At 37.5% G+C, this 25244-nt stretch overlaps 1 protein-coding gene across 4 annotated transcripts in view; it reads left to right on the forward strand.

Annotated features, from left to right (window-relative positions):
• LOC120539528 (leucine-rich repeat transmembrane neuronal protein 4-like) overlaps nucleotides 1-25244 on the forward strand; it is a 675682-nt gene that overhangs the window by 198549 nt on the left and 451889 nt on the right. For 2 of the 4 annotated variants that reach the window (XM_039769671.1, XM_039769675.1), the window contains exon 2: nucleotides 16754-18291. In XM_039769671.1, coding sequence (XP_039625605.1) covers nucleotides 16754-18291 — 1538 coding nt within the window. Of the gene's footprint in view, nucleotides 1-16753; nucleotides 18341-25244 lie in introns of all 4 variants that reach the window. The other 2 variants (XM_039769673.1, XM_039769674.1) reach the window with 1 other exon arrangement.

Here is a 25244-nt window from a genome sequence, read left to right on the forward strand (position 1 = left end):
TTAACTTTCATTTTTATTACCATTGGTAAACACAAAAAACAGTATTGTCAGAGTAAAAATGAAATTCTACAGATCTTTCCATATTAATTATAAAAACAAATAAATCAAGAAATTGCTATATCTTTATTAATGTTTATGTTCAGGTTTATTGTCACAGCTAGTTAAAACACTGAAATCCCTGCTTGAAATGTCAGACCAACATGCAATACTCCATCAGTTTATTGCACACTTACCAGCAAGTATGACTAGTCAAATGTGGATGCTACTTTAAAACAAAAAGACATTATAAAACTTTAAAATGTATTTTAATTCTGTTACATGGCAGAGAGGTACTAGGAGTGTATTTATGTATAACAAGAAGACTTTCTGTTATATTGGAATATACATTTACTTTTTTTTGAGATTCAGACACATATTAAAACTCAAACCCATGAATTATACCACTTGCTGAGCAAGGTACTTTGTACATCAGACAAGTTCCTAAGTGATTGTTTAATGTATGAATGTTCATTTATAACTACACAAAAAAAATTGTACCCCAAATTCACTGCATGAACAGCCAATTAAAATATATAAACTTTCTAGTTTATAAGTGGGAGAAAATTCGGAGGTGCATGCTCACAATAGCAAATAATTACATAACAGTGCAGTGCACCAGGCAGAATATTATGATAGCAAATCCAATGTTTGTTGTGAAAAGAGGAAGTTACAGTAAGATATTACCCTCCTTGGCATTAACCCGAGCCTCTTTCTAGCTCGGAATTCTGTGTAAATATGGTTAACCGCAGTGTCTCTTGGGATATAGTCATTATAATCCAATGTACAATATTGAGCCCAAACAATGCTTGGAACAGTATTCTGCTGCCATCTAGTGGATAAAATAACATTATACTGTTAAAAGAAAAATCATGAATACTGTATTTCTATGCATTTTGCCACCCCAAGGTAACTCATCAATAATCATGAGTGGGGTGAAGCCTTCAACCGGAACACAATGGTGTGTAAATGAGAAGCTGTAAAGTCAGTTTTAGAACAATTTGAAACTAAAATATTATTGTAATCAAGCGATAGTGATGACAATATGAATTGGTCATCAGACTTTGACATGAATAGTGGTACATTTGTCACTATAAAACCAACCACATAATATGTCTGGTGAATCTGCTCACCTAATGGCTGACCATGGTGCAGGTAAAAAGATAAATCATTGCGATGAAGTTGAAGGACAAGAAAGACGTTAGGCCTCTATTACTGTTCACAATTCAGCGACTGTTGTTTGCATCAGGAGAAATGTGGTAGTCACTAAGCCTTGCTGTGGTAGCCTACAATAACATAAGGGATGTGCCAATAGTATGATCAGGCACTGACATTCTACTCTCTTATGCTCAAGTAAAAGAAAAAATATTACAAGAAAAGTGTACAAAGAAACATTTGATGGTTTCAAAATCACACAAAAGAAAGAACATTTACTAAATCTGGAACATAGTAAACATAATGCTAAAGAGGCTACAGAAATAGAAACTGAACCTGCAGGATGCGATGATAAATGTTCTTATGTCGGTTCATGTTCAACACAAAACAGATTCGCAAAACTCAGCAGTTTTGTAGATTTAATGTTGTAAGACTTGCTTTTTAAATATGCAGTGGCTTTATTATATTGAGGAACTATAATGCAGCAGAATGTTTATAGTGAGAATGAAAATTACACATTACTACATATACATTTAAGACTTGATTTTTCTAGTATTTGTGATTCATTATGTGTTATGACTAGTGTTGATCAGGGAATTTTGCCAAAGCGTTATTCGCAGCTAATTTGTTGCGTTGGCATTCACCCTTGTTCGTCAAATTATTTACTGATAATTTGGCTGGTTTAGGAGAACTTTACAGTTTAAAGTTTACATTATATATTACCCTAGGCAGGTCCACTCCACCTACGGCAGAAATGACTGAATTTGTATTGAATGAGGCCCTTACTGCACCTTAACAGACAATATATTTTCAAACACAACAAACCCGTCATGCCTGTGAAGACTGTCTGAAAATGATTTAATATTTTTCTTTCAATAGTCTGGAATATTATGTTAGTGAAGAAAGTAATCCCTTACTTTTAACCTTGTCTGGTGAAAATGTATCATGCCTTCAGTCCTTAATCCCTTTCCTCTTTAATGACCCACTTTTTTGATCTGTATTATTGATAACCTTGTTAATATATTTATTAAGGAACCTTAATATATATCAGGGGTCTTGAACTGCGGTCTTGGAGAGCCACAGTGGCTGCAGGTTTTCATTCTAACCCTTTTCTTATTTAGTGACCCGTTTTTGCCACTAATTAACTTCTTTTGAATTTGAATTGAATTGCTTTTGAAGACTCAGACCCCTTAATTGTTTCCTTTTCCTTAATTAGCTGCCAAACAATAATGAGATATAAAAAGAAGCCAAGACAGGACCAGCAAACTGTGTCCATCATACAATATCTGAAAATAAAGAAAGGTGAAGTTCTCAAGAATGTTGATCTGCTCAGGTCCAAAAACATTTTAACAGTGCTCTTAGAAAAGAGAAAATCAACAATTTCAGAAATTTATTTTATCGCACAATAAGAGCAGCAACAAGCCGAGTTTAATTAACAACAAGAATCAGCACCTAATTCAGCAATTGGTTGGAGTGAAATTGATTGGAGTTTGAGACCCTGACCCTTGGTCTTCAGTTGGCTCACTCACTTCACCTTTCATTTCTCTTTGCGTACCATTTAAGGAAAGGAATAAAGCAATTCAGAGGAACAAATCTTAAAAAACAAGTCGATTAAAATGAAAGGTAAAGGAGTAAATTAGCAGCGAAAACTGGTCACCAATTAAGAAAAAGGTTAGAATGAAAACCTGCAGCTACTGTGGCCCTCCAGAACCGGAGTTTGAGACCACTGATATATGTATGCAGTACAATCCCATTTAACTGCCCACCTCGGGACTGGACCCATGGCCAGTTGCCGTTTTGGCCAGTTAATCTGATGCATACCTATTTTCATGTAGAAAAATATTTCTAAGGTATGTAGTGAATATACGTCTTCGACATTCCTGAAGAAACCATATCCACAAGGCTTCATCCACGATTTCGCACACAGGTTTTTTTCCTCGTACAATGACTGGACAGTGTGGTGTAGCGGGTCCACAGCTCAAGTCAAAAAGGTCACTTTTTAAATAAATAATCGCGCACTCGCATCTTAGCGAGGGGGCGTGGTATGTGTGGCCGATCATCCAACAGGGAATTCGTGATGCTGAAGAAAGCGGTCGCCGGTATTGAAGACGACTGGCTGTCGAAAGGTAGCGGCAGTCATGGAGGCTTTGGGCTGATGGAGCCCAACGTAGCCAGGGATTGGAGGGCTAACGGACCAGTGTAGAAGGCAGCTGCACCTGCAGCTGGGGTGACTCTCCTGTTGCGAAGCCCGATGGGAAAAGCAGGGGAGCTGCCAGGTAGAAAAAAGAAGGCATGGTGCTTTCGATTTTAAGAGACCGCTTCCAGCCATTGTTTAACCTCGTTTGCGTTGTTTTTAAAGGACTTGTTTTTTTTACTAATGGATTTTAACTTCCACTAATTCACTCGGTTTAATGGATTATTTATTTAAAGAAGACTTTTCATACACTGAACTTTATTTAATTTGAACACTGTTTTGTTGTTTGCTGGTTTTAAAATACCTCTCACCTTCCAGGGAAGAAGAAAGTGCATACATATAATATAAAGAAGAACTCAGGATTAAAAAGAAAATGTATTTTATTTTATTTTAAGAGGGATTGTACTGTGTGTATATATATATATATATATATATATATATATATATATATATATATATATATAGTAAATGACTGGCACCCCAAGCAGGAGACAGGTAGGTTCCTTACTCGGATGGGGGCCCCAGAATGATGGATGAGAGAAAGAGAGAGAACGTTACTTTACCAATCCTGGCCAGATTTTCATTCAGTAGAAGGACTGTCTCTGGAGGTTGTATATTCCCCCAGTATGCTAGGTGGTAGTTTCCCTCGTGCAGAGCTTCCGTTCATACTCCCACAGGGCACCTTAGGAAATGTAGTTTTGGAGAACAACTATGTCAGGGTGTGTGGATGCCGCCAGAGGCAGCTTTAAGAAAGGTGCAAACCTCAAAGGAGGTTCTGCCTGACCTAGAAGTGCTTCCAGGCTGTAGTCATTTGACACAGGAAGTACTCCTGGGTCCTGGAGTAAAAGAAGCCACCCACCCTCATCCAGGAGGTCTGTGTTGGGGGGAGGTAGACAGAGCTTGCTTGGAGGACAAAAGAGGAATTAATTGTGGAGAGAGGTCTGTTTCAGGATGACTGAGACCTGTATAAGGTACTGGATTTAATAAAACCATTTTTATTGAAGCCCTTTTGACTTGTGTTTTGGGTTTGAGGAGCTGTAGTACCCTCTAGTGCCCAAATATATTCACTGTATTGGTTTAATTTTCAAATTCTTTAATGATTCTTCCTTTATTTGTTTTAGGTGGAGTCATATTAAAGATGGTATACAGTTACATTTCTACAGCAAGATTAATGCTATCCCATAGTGCTGTCAAGGGAGATAAAGAGGAAATCTGACATCAAATTAATTTCACTTCTAAACATTTCAATGACTGTTTCTCACCAAAACTTCCTTTCCTGACATTTCCCAGACCAGCTAAGAGATATTGTGTAGAACTTATAACATGTCCTGTGTCTGCGTCTTTCAACTCTATCATCTTCTAGAAAACCATACCAGTATTAATTACTCAGAAATAACCCAGGCTGAAAATAAGGTCAAATTTGGTCATCGACCTCTAACTGAAGACACTAAGGAAATTGGCACACTTACAAACATTGTTGTGTTGGAACATGAGTTATGGACACTTCACTTAAAACAACAATTAGATTATACAGGCTCAGATTCAGATCTGGGAAATATTTCCTCTTAATCTCAGCCCACCAGGAGTCTTTGCCATTCACCACTTTGGCACTGAAATTTCCCAGTGGGAATACCAAGTTGTAAGTAGTATCCTTTCAAGTTCTGCATCCACTGTACCAAGGAAATTTATAAAAACAACAGACCTCTCTGCAACATAAAGTCACATTAAGATGTCATTCTTGCACACTAGTTTAAACTACAAACTACAAATGCAAACTATTCATTGGGGAATGGTAGAGTAGGAAACAAACCATTTTTGAAAAAGTGCACAAAGGCAAGTTCTTCTAGCTAGTATTATTCAATAATGAAAGTTTAGTATGCCAATATTTAGTTTTCACTTACCCAATTTGAATTTGCTTGGATCTCTCCTGCATCTGTTCATCATCTGACAAGCTGACAAACCCAGCACCTGACCTACACACTTCACTTTACAGCTGGTGAGCCAACACAGCAGCTGCAATGTACATCCCCAGGCTAAACCCAAGTAATATACATTATGTGTGCTCCTCATCACTGTGAAATTCCACTCCAAGGAATCTATTAATAATTTCTTGCTTTCAAATAAACTAACATTGTGATATATATTCTTGAAATTTGTTAGATAACAAAAAGAAAACTAGGGATCTACAGGAGCTGCAAGTCCCCTAACATTCCAAGGACATCATTTATATCAGGTTAACTGATCTTATTCCTTCTAAGTTTAGGTACTGAGTTGGGCTTGTTGTATATGACCTACAGAAAAAAATTTATTCTTTTTTTTTCATAAAAAAATTAAAATAGAAGAAGTGGCTTTAGAAGTGGAATTGTTCCCTGAATGCTACTCAGTGGCTGCTCACTGCTCATAGTTGTTAACATGGCTAAAGTACAAAAGATTCATTTCTCCATGAGGATCAAAAAAATTACAAAAAAGTGTAATCCTAAATTAACAGATTAGAACAAATAAATAAAAAGTGCCTCCTGAAAGACTTTTTTGAACAGAGCAAAACTTTTTGTAACTGGAAAATAAAAAAAATGAAATGGAAGGTCCTTTAAATGTCTTTTAAAGGTTTTTGCAAGGGCATCAGCTACAATATGACTACTATGACACTGACTACAATAAAAGTGGTGTAAACTAATATTTCAAAACAGTTTTTGATTTTTCTTTTCCTTTAAAAAAATATATATATATATATATATATATATATATATATATATATATATACACAATCCAACATCTGTTAGCCTGTCTGTATGTCTGCCCGCTTTTCATGACAGAACTACTTAATGGATTTAGATAGAGGTGATCTTGCGACTTCTCTCAGTGCGTTAAGTATCATAGTTCGTTTGCGGCACAGATTTTTCTTGTGAATCTGAGAGACAGGCTGCGGGTCGAAGGGACGGGGAAGTGGGATCTCAGGTGTAGGGAGCCAGGGGGCACCATCCTCACTCACCCGCTAGCTTCCGTTCGAGTCGCTCTACCTCTTGCCACGTGTTGGAGCGTACCTTGCTTCCACTTTGCTAGCGATACCTGTTTGTTCTAGCAGACATTATCATCTAGAGATTGTTAAAGAATAACATTTGATGTTTTTGAGAGTGAGATCACAGCTACATGTGTTTTAGATGGTACCTGGTCATTGGCAGAGATATCACGGCCACGTGCCTTTCTCCCCACGTGGGGGAAGCTCTCCCATCAGAGCTGAACATGACCAGATACAGTAGCAACGTTTGACGTTGAAGTGTACGTACCTTCCACTTGGCCAGAGATACCATGCCAACTCTTTACATTTTTGGCAAAGAGATCACAGTTACATTCTCTCCCTGATAGCAAAACCAAAAATATTGGATACAAATACAATAGATACAATACAATTCAATATAAATTATTACATTTTAAAATTTTTTTTTATTGACTTTTAAAGTTTGTCCTGTTTCACTACAATGTGGGCAGAGCCGCGGGGAACAGCTAGTATGATATATGTGTGTATTTAGATGAAATAATGCATTATATCAACATGAAATTACCATAAATAAAAAATATTTTTAAAATGGTGGCCTAATTTAGAATGATGATTGCTTTATTAAATCCGTCAAATAAACACCTTTCAGATAAATAAATGCAATTTATATTTATTCATTATAACAGTCAATTAATCACTCAATCAATTTGAATTAATCAGTGTATTTACACACTCCCCTGTGCTGTTGCATATTTTATGTCCAAAGCCCTGGAGGTTGGTCCACTCATTCACTTTAAGAGCTCTGATCATCTCTGTAACCATACAGGTTTCTGGGCTGTCCCTCAGGTTCCAGAAGAACAATGCATCTCTCAGCCCCTGGGTGATTATTTTGCTGGTGTGGTCAGAGGTGGAAGTAAGATGTTTGGATGCAGACACTTTCCAAAGTCCAATGGCTATACAGAAAACATGCTGTGAAACTCATGTAGGGCTGCATGGGTTGGCTAGACCATGTCTGTCACAGCTGCATTGCATGTTTTTCACATGTACTGTTATAAAGATGGGACAGAGCTACATCAGAAAGAATACTTTTGATTTAGTAGCTTGTGCCTGGGGTTGATTTTATTCAGCATCTGGATGAGCCCAGGTTTTCCACAGCATATATAAATATTGTATCTTTGACGGTATTAATTAACATTACTCTTATGTCTTTAGTACAAAAACTGGAGAACTTTGAGAAGCATATAATTTTAATGTAAGATGATACAGCGCCATGCTGGGCAAAAGGCATGTAATGAAAATTAAGTGCCTACATCAAGAGAAGAGAGAAGGTTGCTGTCAAATAACTGGCAAAGTTTTAAGCCAAAAGATAAACAGAGCCAAAATACAATGCACAGACCAAACATGGATATTGTTCTTAGAATCCAGATTCTTGGATATCGATATTAGCACACTGTCTTCTTTTATAAGCTGGGAATGTTTACCCAAGAAATTACATTGACATATCCTGTATACAAAATGCCTATGGCCAAGCATACAGTCATAAAATGGTGTTAAACTTCCAGAAAGCACACTACTAACTTCCTTATTAATAATGATAAAAATAATAACAGCCATAATAGATAGATAGATGGATAGATATTGAACCAAAAGTACAAAATATGTGCCTAAGTAAACTCTGTAAAACCCATCATTTTAACAATTAAGCACACGTGAAAAAGCACGTAGATTGGTAATTCATTTGTCAATCTGTTTTATGTAAAGAACTTTGCCATTTTTAAACATTACAGTAAATAAAAATGACATATATTAGTTTTATTTAATCTGGTCTGATACAAATTGTATTGCCAGAGTGTAAGTGAACACATTAAATTTATCAGCCTTGCTTCAAGTTACTCTGCAGTTTATACAAACACTACCTTTTCAATAAACCTTTCATTTTTTAAATATCTGGGCACGATGACAACATAACAGTATTGGGGAAAATGTGTTTATGTGATATACAGTAGATGTGTAGATGTGAAAATGTGGCAGTCATTACTATTTGCAGATAAATACATTGTAACAATGTGAGGTGCCAACAGCTGGAGAATGACTTACAGTAGCTCAGCCATTTCATTTCTTCTTTAGACTTTTTTCCTTTCCTTTATATTCTTTCATATCTCGCTTTTTATGCTTACATGCTACTTTCACCTTTCACCTTTTCTATTTGCAGGACAGTTGTCGTCTTTACCTTTTATTATCTTAAGGCTTTCTTGCAAGTCTTTCGGCTGATGTAGTTCAAAATATCACACACCTCTCTTTAGTAACATAAGATGGAAAACACCTATTTGTCTCATAGGCCTCTCTTATACCCAGCAACTACTGTATAAATGTTTAAGTATCTACATTGTCTTTACAACTCCGACTTCTCCCCAAAAATGTACAAGCTTGAACAGTCAAAATGAATAGAATGCATGCTGGTATATATCAGTTTCTGCTTATACTGCATATTAAAATGTCTTATATGAAACAATTTGAGAAAGCAATGTGAACTAAACATTTTTTTCAGGTAAATAGGACTGTTGTATGACTACAAAAAAAAAAAAAAATCAGCCTTACACCATCGGTTTGCTGTTCACATTGAGAATGACCTGTGTTCTGGCAAGGCAAAGAATATTCTGTTTTCAACTTTCATTTTTAGTGTGACATTTGCTACAACTATACATTCTTTTTCTGATACATTTTTTTCAGTTTAATTTCAATTAATATATTGATATTTTTTCCATTGAATATTTGTACATTTTGGAAACCACAAAGTAACTAGCTATTTACAGGGAGTTTTTTTCACATAATACCCTTGGTTCATTGTATCAAGAATGTACTGTCATACGTTATCTCCATAAGAACTGTTTAATAGGATTCTCTAGGTTTATTGTATTGGGATTGTATTTTCATAAGATAATCTGAATTTTAACCTTTTCCACACTGGTGCTGGTGGATTTGTTTTGCTCTGGACGTACTCTGTCTCTTGGCATGTCCGAGGACTGGGACTTCATGGAGAGGGGGGGAGAGAAAGAGAGCAATTCTATTTCTTATTTATCCTTTCTACCTCTATAACTGTAAGTGCCAACATAACAATAAGCTCCACAACCATAACACCTGTCAATAATATGAAATCTAGGTCAAAGCTATCATATGTAACAATGCACTACCTTAACTTAAGACTACATAATGTCAACAAAAGTTCAGAAGCAATGTCTCTATGAGCAAACAGTGAACTTTGTAAATTATGAATTAATCAATCATCAATCAGAAAAGTATTCTTTCACCTAATAGGTTTAAATGCCAAGATAGTATTTTTACAGGAGACTCATTTAATAAGTAAGGACCAGTTCTGGTGGCAAAGGGACTGGATTGTATTTCACTCCAGCTATACAAAGAAAACCAGGGATGTGGGAATCTTAATACACAAAACTCTTCCATTTGTAGGGTCAGACCTAATATCTGAAGGGTGATGGACAATTTATTTAATACCGATGCACCTAATGTGAATGACAGAGAATTCATCTAAAATGTATTTGTATCTATTCCTAATGTGAACACTAATAACATTATAATGGCCAGGATTTTAATTGTGTTTTAAATCTAGGCCTGGATAGGACAGCTACAGCGGTGATAACATCTAATGCTGCAAAAAAATAATAACATTTTGTAAAGGACCAGAACTTATCAGACCCATGGATGTTTTAAAATCCTAACCTAAGAGCATATTTCTTCTTCTCACAAGTACATTATTGTTATTTCTTCATAGACAATAATATCAAATCTTGTAAGTATGACACTATTGTTATCTTCGACCACATCCCTTAAATAGCTTAAATCACTATGCCTTACACAGTCATCTTGTAGCTGGTTTCTTAACCCCCTGTCATTAGCTTTATTGTATTGCATTGTAATTTTAAACTGTGGAGCAGAGAAGAGGAAGGAAGAATGTGTCTTTGTCCCAAACATTATGAAGGGCACTGTAAAGTTAGAGGATTATTATGAGACAATGAAAAGACCAGGGGCCTCATGTATAAATGGTGCGTATGCACAAAAATGTTGCGTACTCCCATTTCCACGCTAAAATTGCGATGTAGAAAACCTAAACTTGGCATAAAGCCACGCACATTTTCACGCCACCTAAATGCTTGGCGTACGCAATTTCAGTGCTCGGTTTTGCAAACTGGCGGCACCGGCATCGAAAGCAGTGCATATGATCAAGTGTGGTTTCCCTTTCTTTTTTAGATCCACATCCCTGATGTGGCTTTATCAAATACGCTGAAATTAACTAAACGTATATTGTTTATTAATTTAAGGCATCTGATTGTAATTAACTTGAAACAATATAATGGTCCACGGAATGGCCAAACTATTCCAAATACCATAGCTGCTTTAGCGTTGTTCCTCTCAATGCACCACTCAGAGTATTTATCCCACTGTATCTGAGTGTGGAATTACAGCTGTACAGGAACTGATCAGAAAGAGAATTATCGGTGTACAGCATCAAGCATATGCTGCCTCAGCCATGTGCACAGTCTGCTGTCATACAACAAACACTTCAGAGCCTTTCCTGTATGGACCTCGCGGTTCAGAAACAGTTTCATCCCAAGAACTATAAATGACCTCAATCAGTCCATCAAATGCTCCTTGTAGAAATGTTTGTACTTATTAGTACAATTAGCTAACAGTAAACTTGTCATACAATTATAATATTGCACAACCTGAGCCACTTTATTAAGAGCGTATGTACATATGATGACAATATCATTTTTAAGATGAAATGCAGCTAAATATGTTTCTTACATTATACAGATAAAATGTTAACCTCATTTAAATAATCTATATTGTTAATAATTAAACATGTGAGGACATGGTGGCGCAGTGCTAGCGATGATCTGGTGCCCCATTCAGAGATTGTTCCTGTCTTGTGCTGTATGCTTGCTGGGACTGGCGTGACCCTGGATGGATAGATGGATGGAATAATTAAACATGTACTACAAAGATATTTCAATGTTCCTTAAAAGTTTTGACGAATCTGCGTTCTAAGCTTACAGATGGCTTAACATTTATTACAGAGCTGATTGGCAATTGGTTACTTGGAGAACAACAACAACATTTATTTATATAGCACATTTTCATACAAAAAGTAGCTCAAAGTGCTTAAAAGAAAGAAAGAACAGGAAGGACAGGAATTGGGGTTTAGTACGTTTGAAAGAGACAGTACTGCTGCAATAAATTATTTCATCAAAGGTCGCGACGGTGCAGTAAGCATCTTGCAGGAGGCAGGAACAATCTCTTGACTAGGCGCCAGCTCATCACTATCACTGTGCCACCGTGTTCTCATGTTTAACAACATGCTTTAACTCCTATCATCATGAAAATTATATCAAGTATACATCTCCGTATTTTAATTATTCAGAGAGCTGTAATATCACAATTGTAATGGATTATGTGTCCTGTCGGAGGAAGAGAAAGCCCGTTTAAGAAGCACGTAGTGATTCACACGCATAAAAGAACACATACAAAACAAAGCATTTAACGTGCTACTTTTGTTACAATGATATTTGAGAAACTAGTAAATTAAACAATTTAATGATGAAGTTTATGATGTTCTACTTTAATGGCAAAATAAACTATGTGATTAAAGTGGAAATTTTGAGATTAAAGTTGACATTTCAATCTTTTTTCTCACTGTGTCCCTATTTTTTTTTTTCTCTGTACCCTAATAAGCTTTCATATGACACTCAGACGGTGGGCTATGACAGGTTTGATCTCTGACAACTTTTTTATTTTGGGCACTGTGCGACTTTATGAATTTGAGCTTTCGAGTTTCTCCAACACTCTATGTCACTCAATCAACTTCCTTTTGTTGTTTATACCACTGTTTAAACCAATAAAAATAGTATGTTTTTCTTTGCCTCCATTTAGTATTTGCTGAAATTCTTCTATTTTCCCCTGTGCTTTTGCCATTGCCTTTTCATAGATCGCTGAGCTTAAGGGCTATTTATATTTATTTGCATATTCAAAGAGGCGTAATTCTGGGAGGAGTTGGGGTGGGGCAGCAGGCGCATGCACATGCGTTACTTTTCTTGCTGACCGGGATTTATGGAGCAGAATAACGTGGAAGTTGCTGTTCGCACAGATTTATGCATCTGGATTTTTTTGTGTGTACACACATTTCCACTTTTGTCCGTACTCCATTTTTTTGTGTGAATTCTACGCACGACGTTATGCATGAAGCCCCAGGAGATGGTTTTAAAGTCAGAGACAAAAATATGTCAAAACCAAAAGATCAAGTATGTAAAAATGACAGTCAAAAAGCCTAGCTGGCTGGAATACAAACAATGTAACTAGCAAATGAATAAATAGAAAATAAAAAAATAAATTGAAAGAAACATTGTGCATACAAGTATATGAAGCACAAATCTGTGCTAATCATGAAGGTGGAAGACCTCTCTGATTAAATATGTAGACATGTAAAAATAATGTATAGAGATGCTAGATGCTGTAACTCATTCACAAGCAAGCTTTCTCCTATCCCCTTTTTTGAGGTTATTATATAATACATGTGTACTATTATATCAATATTATCCATTTTTTTGTAGTTTTTCTGTAGTTTTGTATTGGTTTGTAATCTAATTTTAATTGAAGTTTTGTTACTTTTTATTTTACATTAATTCACTTGTTAGATTCTTCCAGTAAAGTTGTTTTTCTTTCTTTGTGTATAATTTTACTTTTATCTTTTCAGATTAAATGTTCTCATTTTATTTTAGCATATATATTTAATTTATATTTATGTACCTTCATTGTATCTTATTTATTCACTTTGGAAACAGTACACTACTTTGATTTGATAGGTTTTGTACTCTAAATAGTAAAACAATACAGGAATGCAAAAAATATTAAATGAGAGAAGATCACCTCTATCTTAATCCATTAAGATAAAAGCTAAGCGTCTAGCAAGAAAGTGGTGCTACAAACCTTCGGTGCCTTCTGTGATCCTGGGAAATGTGAACTCACTACCAAATAAGATCGACAAACTGGCTGCACTGGTGAAAAATGTCAGGATCTACAGAGAATGTAGTTTGCTGTGTTTTAGTGAAACGTGGCTAACAACTAACATCCCAAATGCTAACATGGAGCTACCCGGGTTTAGCACAGTTAGAGTTTACAGAGACGCAAGTAGCTGCGGGAAGCAGAAAGGAGGGGGTGTCGCTCTCTGTGTCAATACAAGATAGTACAACTCTGGACATGTAAACATTAAAATCTCCACTTGCTGCAGGGATATCGAACTGTTGGCCGTAAGTCTGCGTCCCTATCACTTGCCCAGAGAGTTTGGACACATGATTGTTGTTATTGTTTACATCCCCCCTCGAGCGAACACGGAGATAGCGGGTGACATCATCCATTCCGCGGTTGCTAAGTTACAAACACAGCACCCTGAGGCGCTTATGCTAATTGCTGGAGACTTTAATCATGTAACGCTGTACAAAACATTACCTGCCTTCTCCCAGTATGTGGATTGTAACACCTGGGAAATAGGACCATCGACCTACTATATGCCAACGTTAAAGACGCATACAGCGTCACCCCGCTGTCTGCGTTTGGGAATGGAGATCATAACCTGGTTCTGCTTCAGCCTCACTACAAACCAAGAGTGAGGGAGCTACCTACAACCACACGCTCATTCAGGAAGTGGTCCCCTGAGGCAGAGCAGGCTCTGAGAGACTGCTTTGGAACTACGGACTGGTATATCCTGCAAGGATCATGTTGTGAAATATTGAGGGGGTTGTTGACTGCACTACTGATTACATCAAGTTCTGTATGGACATTGTAGTTCCAGTAAGAACAGTACGCTGCTATACTAACAACAAGCCATGGATTACAAGTGACATCAAGGGGCTTTTGAACCAGAAGAAAAGGGCTTTTAAAGGCCGTGATCAGCATGAGCTGATGTGCGTGCAGATAGAACTCCGAATCCAGCTCAGGGTGGCGAAGGAGCAGTACAGGAGAAAGCTGGAGCAGAAGTTGCAGAATAACAGCATGAAGGAAGTGTGGGATGGGATGAAGATCATCACTGGCTGCAGCTCGAAGCAGGGTGCCACCATTGAGAGAGATGTGGAAAGAGCAAACCAAATGAACAACTTCTTTAACAGGTTTGACCACCCTAACCCACTCTCACCTTGGAGTACTGCATCCTCCAACCATCCTTCTGCTGATACCAGCATAGGAGAGACATCCCCTCCAACAATTACAGCAGCGCAGGTGAGCAGAGAGCATAGGAGACTTCGTGCCAGCAGAGCAGTGGGTCCAGATGGAGTATCGACACGACTGCTGAAGGCCTGTGCGTTGGAACTGGGGAGTCCTCTACAGCGCATCTTCAACCTGAGCCTGGAACAGGGGAGAGTCCCGAGGCTTTGGAAAACATCTTGTATAACCCCAGTCCCAAAGGTATCACGTCCTAGTGAGCTGAATGACTTCCGGCCTGTCGCTCTGACGTCACATGTGATGAAGACCATGGATCGGCTGCTACTTCACCACCTGACGCCACAGGTCTGCCGTGCCCTCAAGCCTTTGCAGTAATAAGATGCTGCAGATGTTCTACCAGACGGTTGTGGCGAGTGCCCTGTTCTACGCAGTGGTGTGCTGGGGAGGCAGCATAAAGAAGAAGACGTTTCAGGCCTGGACAAACTGGTGAGGAAGGCAGGCTCTATTGTAGGCATGGAGCTGGACAGGTTGACATCCGTGGCAGAGCGACGGGTGCTGAGCAGGCTCCTGTCAATCATGGAGAATCCACTACATCCACTGAACAGTGTCATCTCCAGGCAGAGGAGCAGCTTCAGCGACAGACTGAGGAGATCGTTCCTCCCCCACACTATACGACTTTTCAATTCCACCCGTGGGCGGTAAACGTTAACGTTATTCAAAATTGTCTCTTTTTTGCATTTTTATTACTCTTTAATTTAATATTGTTTTTTGTATCAGTATGCTGCTGCTAAATTATGTGAATTTGGGATTAATAAAGTATCTATCTATCTATCGATCTATCTATTGTGAATGGAATCCGGGCACAGACAGGCAGACATGTTGTAAATTCACCACCACACGTTTATTTACAATAATCCTATTTACAAAGTCCAAAAGTGCACACAAACCCCCCAAAGTCCTGGCCACACAACACCTTTCTTCGGGCCGCCTCTACTCTCTCTTCTTCTGCCTTGTCCTGCCTCCACCCGACTCCAACCTCGAATTAAGGGAGGCGGCCCCTTTTATTAGCACCCGGATGTGCTCCAGGTGAATTCCGGCAATCACCCACCGACACGCCCCTGTGCATCCCCGGAAGCTCTCCGGGTGTCCCTTCTTCTCTTCCCCCCAGCACTTCCTGGTGTGGCGGAAGTGCTGAGGTCCAGGGCTCCAAAGGCATCGGGGCGCCCCCTTGCGGTGACCACGGGCCCCTACAAGGTAGGGCTTCCAAGCCCTCTACCCGTGGCCCCCAAAGCAACCAGGGTGGCGGCCCCCACGTGATCCAGGGCGGGCGTAGACCCTCTTCCGGTCCTTCAGGGCATCCCAGGCATCCCTGACACTATCTATCTGTCTAATTTTATAAATTAGGTGGATCAGGATAGATTTAGATTTGGATGTTGTACAGCAACATGTATTTTTTAATATGCCATTCACCTACTCAGTGCTTATTCTTTATCTTAATTTAAGAACATACAACAAAAATGGCAGTTTAAGAGTGCAGGTGCTACAAGTGAATTAGCACACATATCTTCTGTATGTTTGAAAGAGGGTGGATAGTTAACTATTTGCTTGGTATTTGTTAACTAACACCAAATGTGTTGTATCATGTCATTTTCAAATCCATGCTTTAGCTATACAGTAATACATATTGATTTTTTTTGCCCTATTTAAGATTTAATTAATTATGAATTTCTTGAGAATATGGAGGATTATGTTAAAAGATTTTTGGAACAAACATTTTTTAAATGAGGGATCAAGACGGAAGATTTAAACTATACAGTAGGTACATTATACGTGTAAAACATAAATGTCTGAAGAGTTTTGTATCAAATGGTAAATCTTAATTTGTGTCACTTTCAATTTCTTCTTAATGTACTTTTGTGCAAGTTTGTAAATTTTAAAACAGAGTGCTGAGGAAAACTGCGTTCAAGTAAAAATTGGAAGGCTATCTATACAGTACTTTAACTTAAATGTTCTGTTTAAATGTTAGAGGAATCCTCAAAAATACCAGTTCAATGGCTTAAATTAGTGCAACAGCAGAATACTCTCAACACTGAAAGATGTGCTCTTTAATACTAATTACTTTGTTTGATTTCATTTTTCTATAGGGTTTCTGGCTGGAGACAGGTGGCTGCTTCTCCTGATATTTCAGATATGGCTTCTGCTATCATTTTGCGAAGCTGAGCGGCCTTGCCCAAGAAGTTGCCGCTGTGATGGAAAGATTGTCTATTGTGAATCCAATGCTTTTCGTGACATACCACAGAATGTGTCCATGGGCTGCCAGGGACTGTCCTTACGGTACAACAGCCTACAGAAGCTAAGGGCTTACCAGTTTTCTGGGTTAAGCCAGCTCATTTGGCTCTACTTGGACCATAATTATATCACCGTGGTGGATGGAGATGCCTTTCAAGGCATTAGAAGACTGAAAGAATTGATTCTCAGCTCCAACAAGATCTTGCAACTTAATAACCGTACCTTCCATTCTATTCCCAACCTGCGCAATTTGGATCTTTCCTACAATAAACTGCAGGCTCTTCAACCAGAGCAATTTCGTGGGCTGCGCAAACTGCTAAGCCTGCATCTGAGGTCCAATTCTCTCAAGAATGTACCACTTCGGGTTTTTCAGGAGTGTCGAAACCTGGAATTCCTAGACCTTGGCTACAACCGGCTACGTAGTTTAACCCGTAATGCATTTGCAGGTCTTTTGAAGCTAACTGAGCTGCATTTGGAGCACAATCAGTTCTCCAAGATTAACTTTGCTCATTTCCCACGTCTGTTTAATTTGCGGGCCCTCTACCTCCAGTGGAACCGAATACGTTCCATAAGCCAAGGCATCTCTTGGACTTGGAGTTCTCTGCAGAAGCTTGATCTGTCAGGAAATGATATTCAAGCAATCGAGGCCAACATTTTTCAGTGTTTACCCAACCTACAGACACTTAACTTGGACTCTAACAAGCTTAGTAATATCTCGCAGGAATCAGTTAATGCCTGGATATCCTTGACCACCATTAGTCTCTCTGGCAACGTTTGGGACTGTAGCCATAGCATTTGCCCTCTTGTAGCTTGGCTAAGGAACTTTAAGGGCAATAAAGAGTCTGCTATGATTTGTGCTGGGCCCAAACAGGTTCAAGGGGAAAAACTTATGGAAGCAGTTGATAATTACAGCATCTGTAAAGAGACTCCTCCCCCGGCAACTGAAAGACAGACCCCTCCCACTCAATATCCACCTAGACCAAGGCTTTTCCCCCACCCAACAATGCCTAAACTTGGAAATGATGAGTCTTCAGGAATTCTTCCAAGCCCTTCACCATCTGCTACCCTCACTTCTGCCCCAGAACCAGACTTTGAACACGTGTCTTTCCACAAGATTATTGCTGGGAGTGTGGCGCTCTTTCTGTCAGTGGCTATGATCTTGCTTGTGATTTATGTGTCATGGAAACGTTACCCAAGCAGTATGAAGCAGTTGCAACAGCATTCACTGGTCCGTAAACGCAGAAAAAAAGCACGACAGACAGAACGCACCCTCAACTCCCCATTGCAGGAGTATTATGTGGACTACAAACCCACAAACTCTGAGACTATGGATGTATTGGTCAATGGGACAGGACCCTGCACCTACACCATCTCAGGCTCCAGGGAATGTGAGGTATGATCCATCACCCTCCTAAAATCATTTCTGCTGCTGGGAGCGAGAGGTAAATTTTCCAGTGCTTTAGGAAAGGTGGATTTGTTGTTTTGTCAGGGTGGAAAATAAGTATTTGGTGGTTTAACTATTTATCTTAAAATATAAATATTTTTATAATTAAATATGGAAAAGTAATTGTATTAAGCCTAAAGTGAGAATACTCTTCTTAAGACATGAAAAACGAAAATCATATTTTCTTACCCTTGGTTTATATGTTCTGTCCAATTCTGTAACAGAAAGCGGTTATTGCCACTAGACAGAAGATTGCAGAGATGACATAGATGTATTGAGTCTGCATGTTCCTTCGTGCAGAGCCATTTTTCATTTATTTTGAACATTAGCATCTAATGAAAGCTTTGTTTGACACTTCATATTATAGCATGGCTTTGGAATAGTTTTAAGTATTGTGATATTGATATAGTGTGTCCGACAGACAATCAGTGTTGATTGTTCACTCATGATATTCCCTGTATTCTCATTTACACTTTCACTTGAAAGTATATATTTTAAGGTGCAATGAATTCTGAAGTGATGTTTTCTAAGCATTTTTCTTTTTATTTGATTGATATTTAAATTTTAGACATTTGTTCAATTTGGCATTTTGTTCTAGGTCAACAGCAGACACCTCATTCCTCTGATAATCTCAGTTTAAAATACTTATGACAAATTACTGTACATTGAGGCATGTTTCATATATTTTCCTTACCTGGCATTTTTTGTATGACTTCTGACATGACATGCATTGTACAATGACAATCATTTAGGTGAGATTTTACACTGTGAACAGGATGTACATAAAAAGCTCTACGGCTGATATTTCAGAACCAAGATTGATATAATTAATCAAGAGGATAAGCACAAAGTGAGAATGGAATTAAACAGATGTTGTGTCTTTGCTATATAAATTCCTGAGATGCAACATAGAAGTTATTGTTGGGCCATAAACATGGCTACTGTGATTGAGGGGTTCTTATGGTCTCCCTTGTACATTTATATCTGATTCATTTTTATGTTTGCTTTGCATTTATTGAAGGGAAAGAAAGGTACAGAATATTTTTGTGACTCAAATGTATTGATCTGTGGATTTTCATAGACTGATGGCATGCCAGAAAAATACAAATAACTGCTGGCGCTAAACTAATATTGAGAGCTATTAATTACTTATTATTTTCTTCTACATACATGCATGCATTCATTCCACATAAGTGCATGAACACACACACTTACACACACACACAGTATACTTCATGAGTCTATGGCTGCCCATTTCTTGTGTATTGCTACATCAGTCATACTAACCCATGTCTGACTGTTTTAGGAACGCAATTATTTTTATTTTTATAGTTTGTGCATTGTCTGAATCACATTAATACTTCTTATATTTTATTGATTTTCTGTTTTTTATTTTTCAAAAGCACTTTTATTTTGTTTGATGAACAATGCTATTTTGGAGCATTATGTGTCTAGGATGTTTTATTTCTAAGCATTCAATACAGGTGTTGCTTGACATATCATCACAGTCACCCTGTAAATTATGGGAGGGCACATTAACTGCATCCAAACTTTATGAAAATAATGAGAAGACTTTGTTGTTGCTAAGATGGAAATAGCATATCTAAATGCACAGGCTTAAAAAACTAGAATAATAGAAGAAAAAGAGCCCATGTGGGAAAAAATCCAATGGATGGCTGAACAATGGAGCAGAGCTCAAAAGCCTAAGCAGCTGGTACTGGCCAAAATTATTAAACAAAAACAAGATTCAAAAATTCTTAATTAAGGCAAAAGGCCTTAATAATAACTACAAGTTGTTTTCCAATCTAATGCTAAATGAAGACAATTTCATTGTTTTTTATTGGAATCCAGAGACTTGAATGCTGGGTCATGTTTTCCATCATCATAAACAGGCTTTGTGTGATGACATAAGCAGAGAAGTGACATTGTCATGTGACTAGAAACTGGCATTGTTATTGAAAACAGCATGACAGTGACAGTGAGAAAGCAATAGCAGAAGGGTAGTAACTATAAAAAAATGGTAAAGAAAATTTCAGTGTGATAATGTAAAAATGAACAACAATAAAGAAACACTTTTTTAATAAAATAACTGATGCTACAGAAAAAGTAAAACTTCCCACAGAGACAACATGTGTTTAAGAAGTAGTCAGCAATACTAGAGCTTCAAAGTATTGCACGTTTGCTGCATTTTGACAACCAGATGATGTGCTGTGTGACAGTGCCAGTGACTATACAAGCATTTTTCTGGTATTTTGAGTTTAGCTGCAATCTGAAAAGCTTGATTTCCTTCTTTCTTTTTGGTTGCTTTTTAAGCATTGAACATCTGGCTGAGTGCTCATTGGTAATCGGCTCTCACACACATACACGAGTTCGCCTCTACAAGTTAAGACACAATGAAACCTGTTTGATTTTGTTGAGGTAACATGCAGACCAGTATGAATGAGTCACTGGGCATGTCAAGGTACATGACTGGAAGTCACAGGAGTGCATCCCAACCCTGATACACTAAGATCGTGTAAATGAAGGGTAGGACTGAAAACCACTGGAAAAGGTGTGTAGTGTGACAGGATGTAAGATAGTCAAATAGATCTCTGTCACTCTCTAATTAAAATTTGAAAGGAATTCCAGAAAAATTTCCAATTGGTCATGACAGCAGGATACATAATATGTGACATTGGCTACAGGAGGATATGAACAAATTCTTATTAAAAATTTGCAAACATGCCTCCTCTGCTAATCTGTATTGCAGATTGGAAAATTTACCGTAAATTAAATGTTACTCACACCTTCACCCAAGACCACCCCATACCTCATTTTTTCAGTAATTTGTCAATTACTCAAATTCCTAATCAGACTTTTATAAATAATTTTAGAAACATTCTGTGAAATGTATTTTTAAATGTTAGTGTATATCCACAGGCTTACTGTTTGTAAAAAAAAGTATGCTAAATAAGTGTACATGAGTAATGAATATGAACTATTTTTAAGTGAACTTCAGGGGAAAGGGCTTCCCTGTAGTGTCCACTCCACTTTCCATGTCAATTACTTAGCAGCAAGTTACAAGCCTACATATTTTTAATATCTAGCCACCTAGCTCTTAGAGAAGAAAGGCAGGCCTTTTATAACTGTGTAATCGTTTAGGGTCAAATATTTTCTAAGTTGTTCATTAATTTTAAAAAGCTCATGTGCTTTCACCAGTAATAAAAAAAAACTTCATTTTAAAACCTTGAAAACAGTTTAAACCTGTTATAAAACAAATGGATGTACAGAATACAGTGTGTGCGCATGCACAATATTCTTACCCAATATTTTAACTCCCATATTCTTTTTGCATTTCTATTTCTAATAAAATTCTATTTACTTTTCATGTCTCGAATACAAATACTGTAAGTCTAGATGTTGTTGAATTCTTGAAAGACTAACAGGTAATGATGATTACACATTGTCGGAGATGGCTGGGGGGGCGACCAGGCCGGGACGCCCAGGAGGACCGGAGGAGGGCAAAACGCCTTCCCAAGGCTACGTGGGGTCGACCACCCTGGTACCTTTGGGGGCCACGGGTACAGAGCTTTGAAGCTCAACCCTGTAGGGGCCCGTGGTCACTGCCAGGGGGTGCCCCTATACCTTTGGAGCCCTGGACCTCAGCACTTCCGCCACACCTGGATGTGCTGGGGGGAAGAGGAGCAGGGACACCCGGAGTGCTTCCGGGAATGAAGCCGGCCGGCACTTCTGCCACACTGGGGCGTGTTGGTGGAGGATTGCCGGAACACACCGGGAGCACATCCGAGGACTATAACAAAAAAGGCTACCTCCCTTCATACAATGCCTTGAGTTGGGTGGAAGAGGACGAGGTCTCTGGAGGAGGCAAGGAGGTGACCTGAAGAGAAAGTGAGGCATTATTGTGTTGGCCAGGACTTTTGGGGTTTTTTGTGCACTTATTGTATAATTGTATATGTTGGTGCCACAACATATATTTCTTTAGAAAAATATACATAATTTTTTCATTATTTTTTTCCTTGTCCATCTTTTAAAAAATATCCCCATCAATATCTTTAAGTGGTCAACATTAACCTTGCCAATTTCATTAAGCCACTAATGGGCTTTGGAAAGTTACATTTTTCCCCACAATTTTTTGTTTTGCTTTCTCTACAGATTGTCTGTGTTTTAACTTCTATCCACTAGTAAACCCTCAGAGTTTATAAATGGCTGCTGCAGATGCCAACAACATTAATGCATTCATAAATACATACACTTTCGTTCCATTTCAATCATTTTCATCTGTATTGGCAAAACTATGAATGTGCAGATATTCAGGGATTAAAATGGAGGCACACCAAGATGGAAGTAGGCTGGAAAAACGTTAAGTGACCTTTGTTATTCTATCCAGTAGCTTTAAGCAGAACACTTAATTTAGAAGCACATGAAGTCGACCCTTATGGGGAAAGTGTGTTATATTTGTTACTTGACACTAATAAATGCTTAGTATGAGCGTACATAGCTGGAAAGCAGAAATAAATATAATTTTGTTTTGAAAAATTTTCAGAATTTATTAAACTGATGCATTTTTCAGGTACAGGTATATTTATTGAATCAACAGAATTATTATTAATTAAAATATATTGTTAAATATCTTTTAACATCAGTTATTTTAATATGATACGTTTGTTTACATATTTTAATCATTTGGTTATCTTAAATTGCATGGCCCCTGACCAAAATTGATGTAAGCTTATCTATTGTATAACAAGTAGCAGACACAGAAAAAGGTTTTTGGCATGTCCATGAGCCTGTATAACAGAAATAATGTTTTTGTAAAAATAAAGTAAATATCTTTCCATACAGGAGTTTAATAATGAACTGACACAAATATGGCCAAAGTGCTGGTCATTTTGGTTTCAGGCAAGAAGGGGCGGGTCAAAGAGGGCAGAGTGATGTCAGAGGTGGAATGTCTGTCAATCTTCTGTTCTGCAGAGGGAGGAAGAAAGGAGGCATTGGTACACAGCGCCAACCCCTGGTCTGTTGGGTAATTACAAAGTGCCATCCCAAGAGCCCTTCAGCTGCATCCCAAGCATATGCGTGTGACATGATAAAGATTACATTTGGAAAGTTGTATGTATACAAAAAGAATGTAGCAGCATCCAGACAATTTAAAGAGCTCAGCGAAGCCCCTGCTGATTGAGGAAACATTTTCGGCATTAAAGCAGAAATCAGTGCTTTTTCTCTAGCACAATACATTTAGAAGATTAAAGATATAGATTGCTTGAAGACAATGACTGCTTGGTGCTTCTCATAGTGGATTTCCAAGAGGGCATAATATATAAAAAGTTTTAAGGTTGTGTTTGTTTTTGATTTTTTTTTTCATTTTGTTTAGTCTCACATTACACTTTGTAACTGTAAATGTAGTTTGTGTTTTGTTGGTGATAATATTGCATTAGCAAAGTAAACAGCCTTTTTTGTTAAAACTCAAGGTTAATTGTTGAGGCTGTAAATACATAATGAAAAACTTTGAAAAAGTTCTTGAATAATTCAGTTTATTCAGTTAAAACGCAAGTATGCATTTTACCAGTAACTACATACAAAATTAGTATACATAAAGACACAGGTTTGTTTAGAAACAGGAAAACAAAGTAGTCTGAAACAGACTAACATAAATGGAAACCAACAATATATGGCAAGTTGACAATGGAGGAAAGGAAAACAAAAATTCCAGTCTGGTTTAGTAATAATAGTAATAATAATAATAATACATTAGTGCTATATCATTTTTCTAGTTGTTGAAAATGTTATACCACGAGACATAATGTATACTTGTAAAAAATGAGTATTGAAATGCTGTCCAGGTATTTAAAAATTTCACTGAAGCTTTTAATTTACACCCTGATTAGATTTAAAAACTTGGGGCATCTTGCAATTTTTATATTATTTTGCTCAACAGTGTTAGAAAGATGTGTGTTGGTTGATTCATGACATACAGTAATGCATATATGCATTTCACAGGTCAATTGATTTATCCCATGTATTTTATCAATCAATTGTTCAAAGTTTGGGTCAAAAGCTTACAAGTCAAAAGGTTACAATTATTGTAACATAACAACTAACTTTTATTTAGGGTATTTAATATTTCAACTATGCTCCACAACTTCTGTCTAACCTTTGCTGAGAAAATTATTTTTTCAGTATTTTTGTTTTTAAATTAGTAGGGATTTTCACTTTTTATTTCATTTTTTTTCATTTTTTTAGTTTTAAATATGAACATAACATGTAGCCCATGCAAAGAAAAGACAACCCAGCTAGTATATGATACAAAGAAAGGTAAAAAGAAGGAAAATAAACAAACACAAAAATCATAGTAATACGACAGCTTTGAATGACACTATCATTGAGTTCTGAAGAAGTGTCTAAACAGTTTTGGAAGTTAAATTATAAAATTAAATGTAGAAGTTCATGTTTAATGATTGTTTGCAGTGCTTATTAATTAATTAGAAATTGGTGATTCAATTTATATTGATTAACCAGCTCAGCTTCAAGGATACAGCAGAGAAACAGCATTGAGCAAATAGCGATGCTATAATGGTGAGCATAATTGCTTGTGAACAAGTTGACTCGGGTTTGATTCCCAGTCATTCTATTTAGCTTTTCTTTACTCAAAGTTTTCCCTCAGTATTTATGTCAAGGCCCCATGCTGCCCTTGGTGGTGCTATATTGTCTCTGGAGGTACTTATTACAGTCTGATGTCACAAGTGCAATAACTATTAATATTACTCACTGTAGTATTTCATGACATTCATTTCGTCCCCGAGTTCTCCCAGGGCCAGTACTGAGATACCACATATGATGTAAGTTGAAATATCCTTGAGTTATCTTAGAATATGAAAATATTGTACAGCCATTTTTATGTAATG

Source organism: Polypterus senegalus, chromosome 11 (genome assembly GCF_016835505.1).
Source record: "Polypterus senegalus isolate Bchr_013 chromosome 11, ASM1683550v1, whole genome shotgun sequence".
Lineage (NCBI taxonomy): Eukaryota > Metazoa > Chordata > Cladistia > Polypteriformes > Polypteridae > Polypterus > Polypterus senegalus.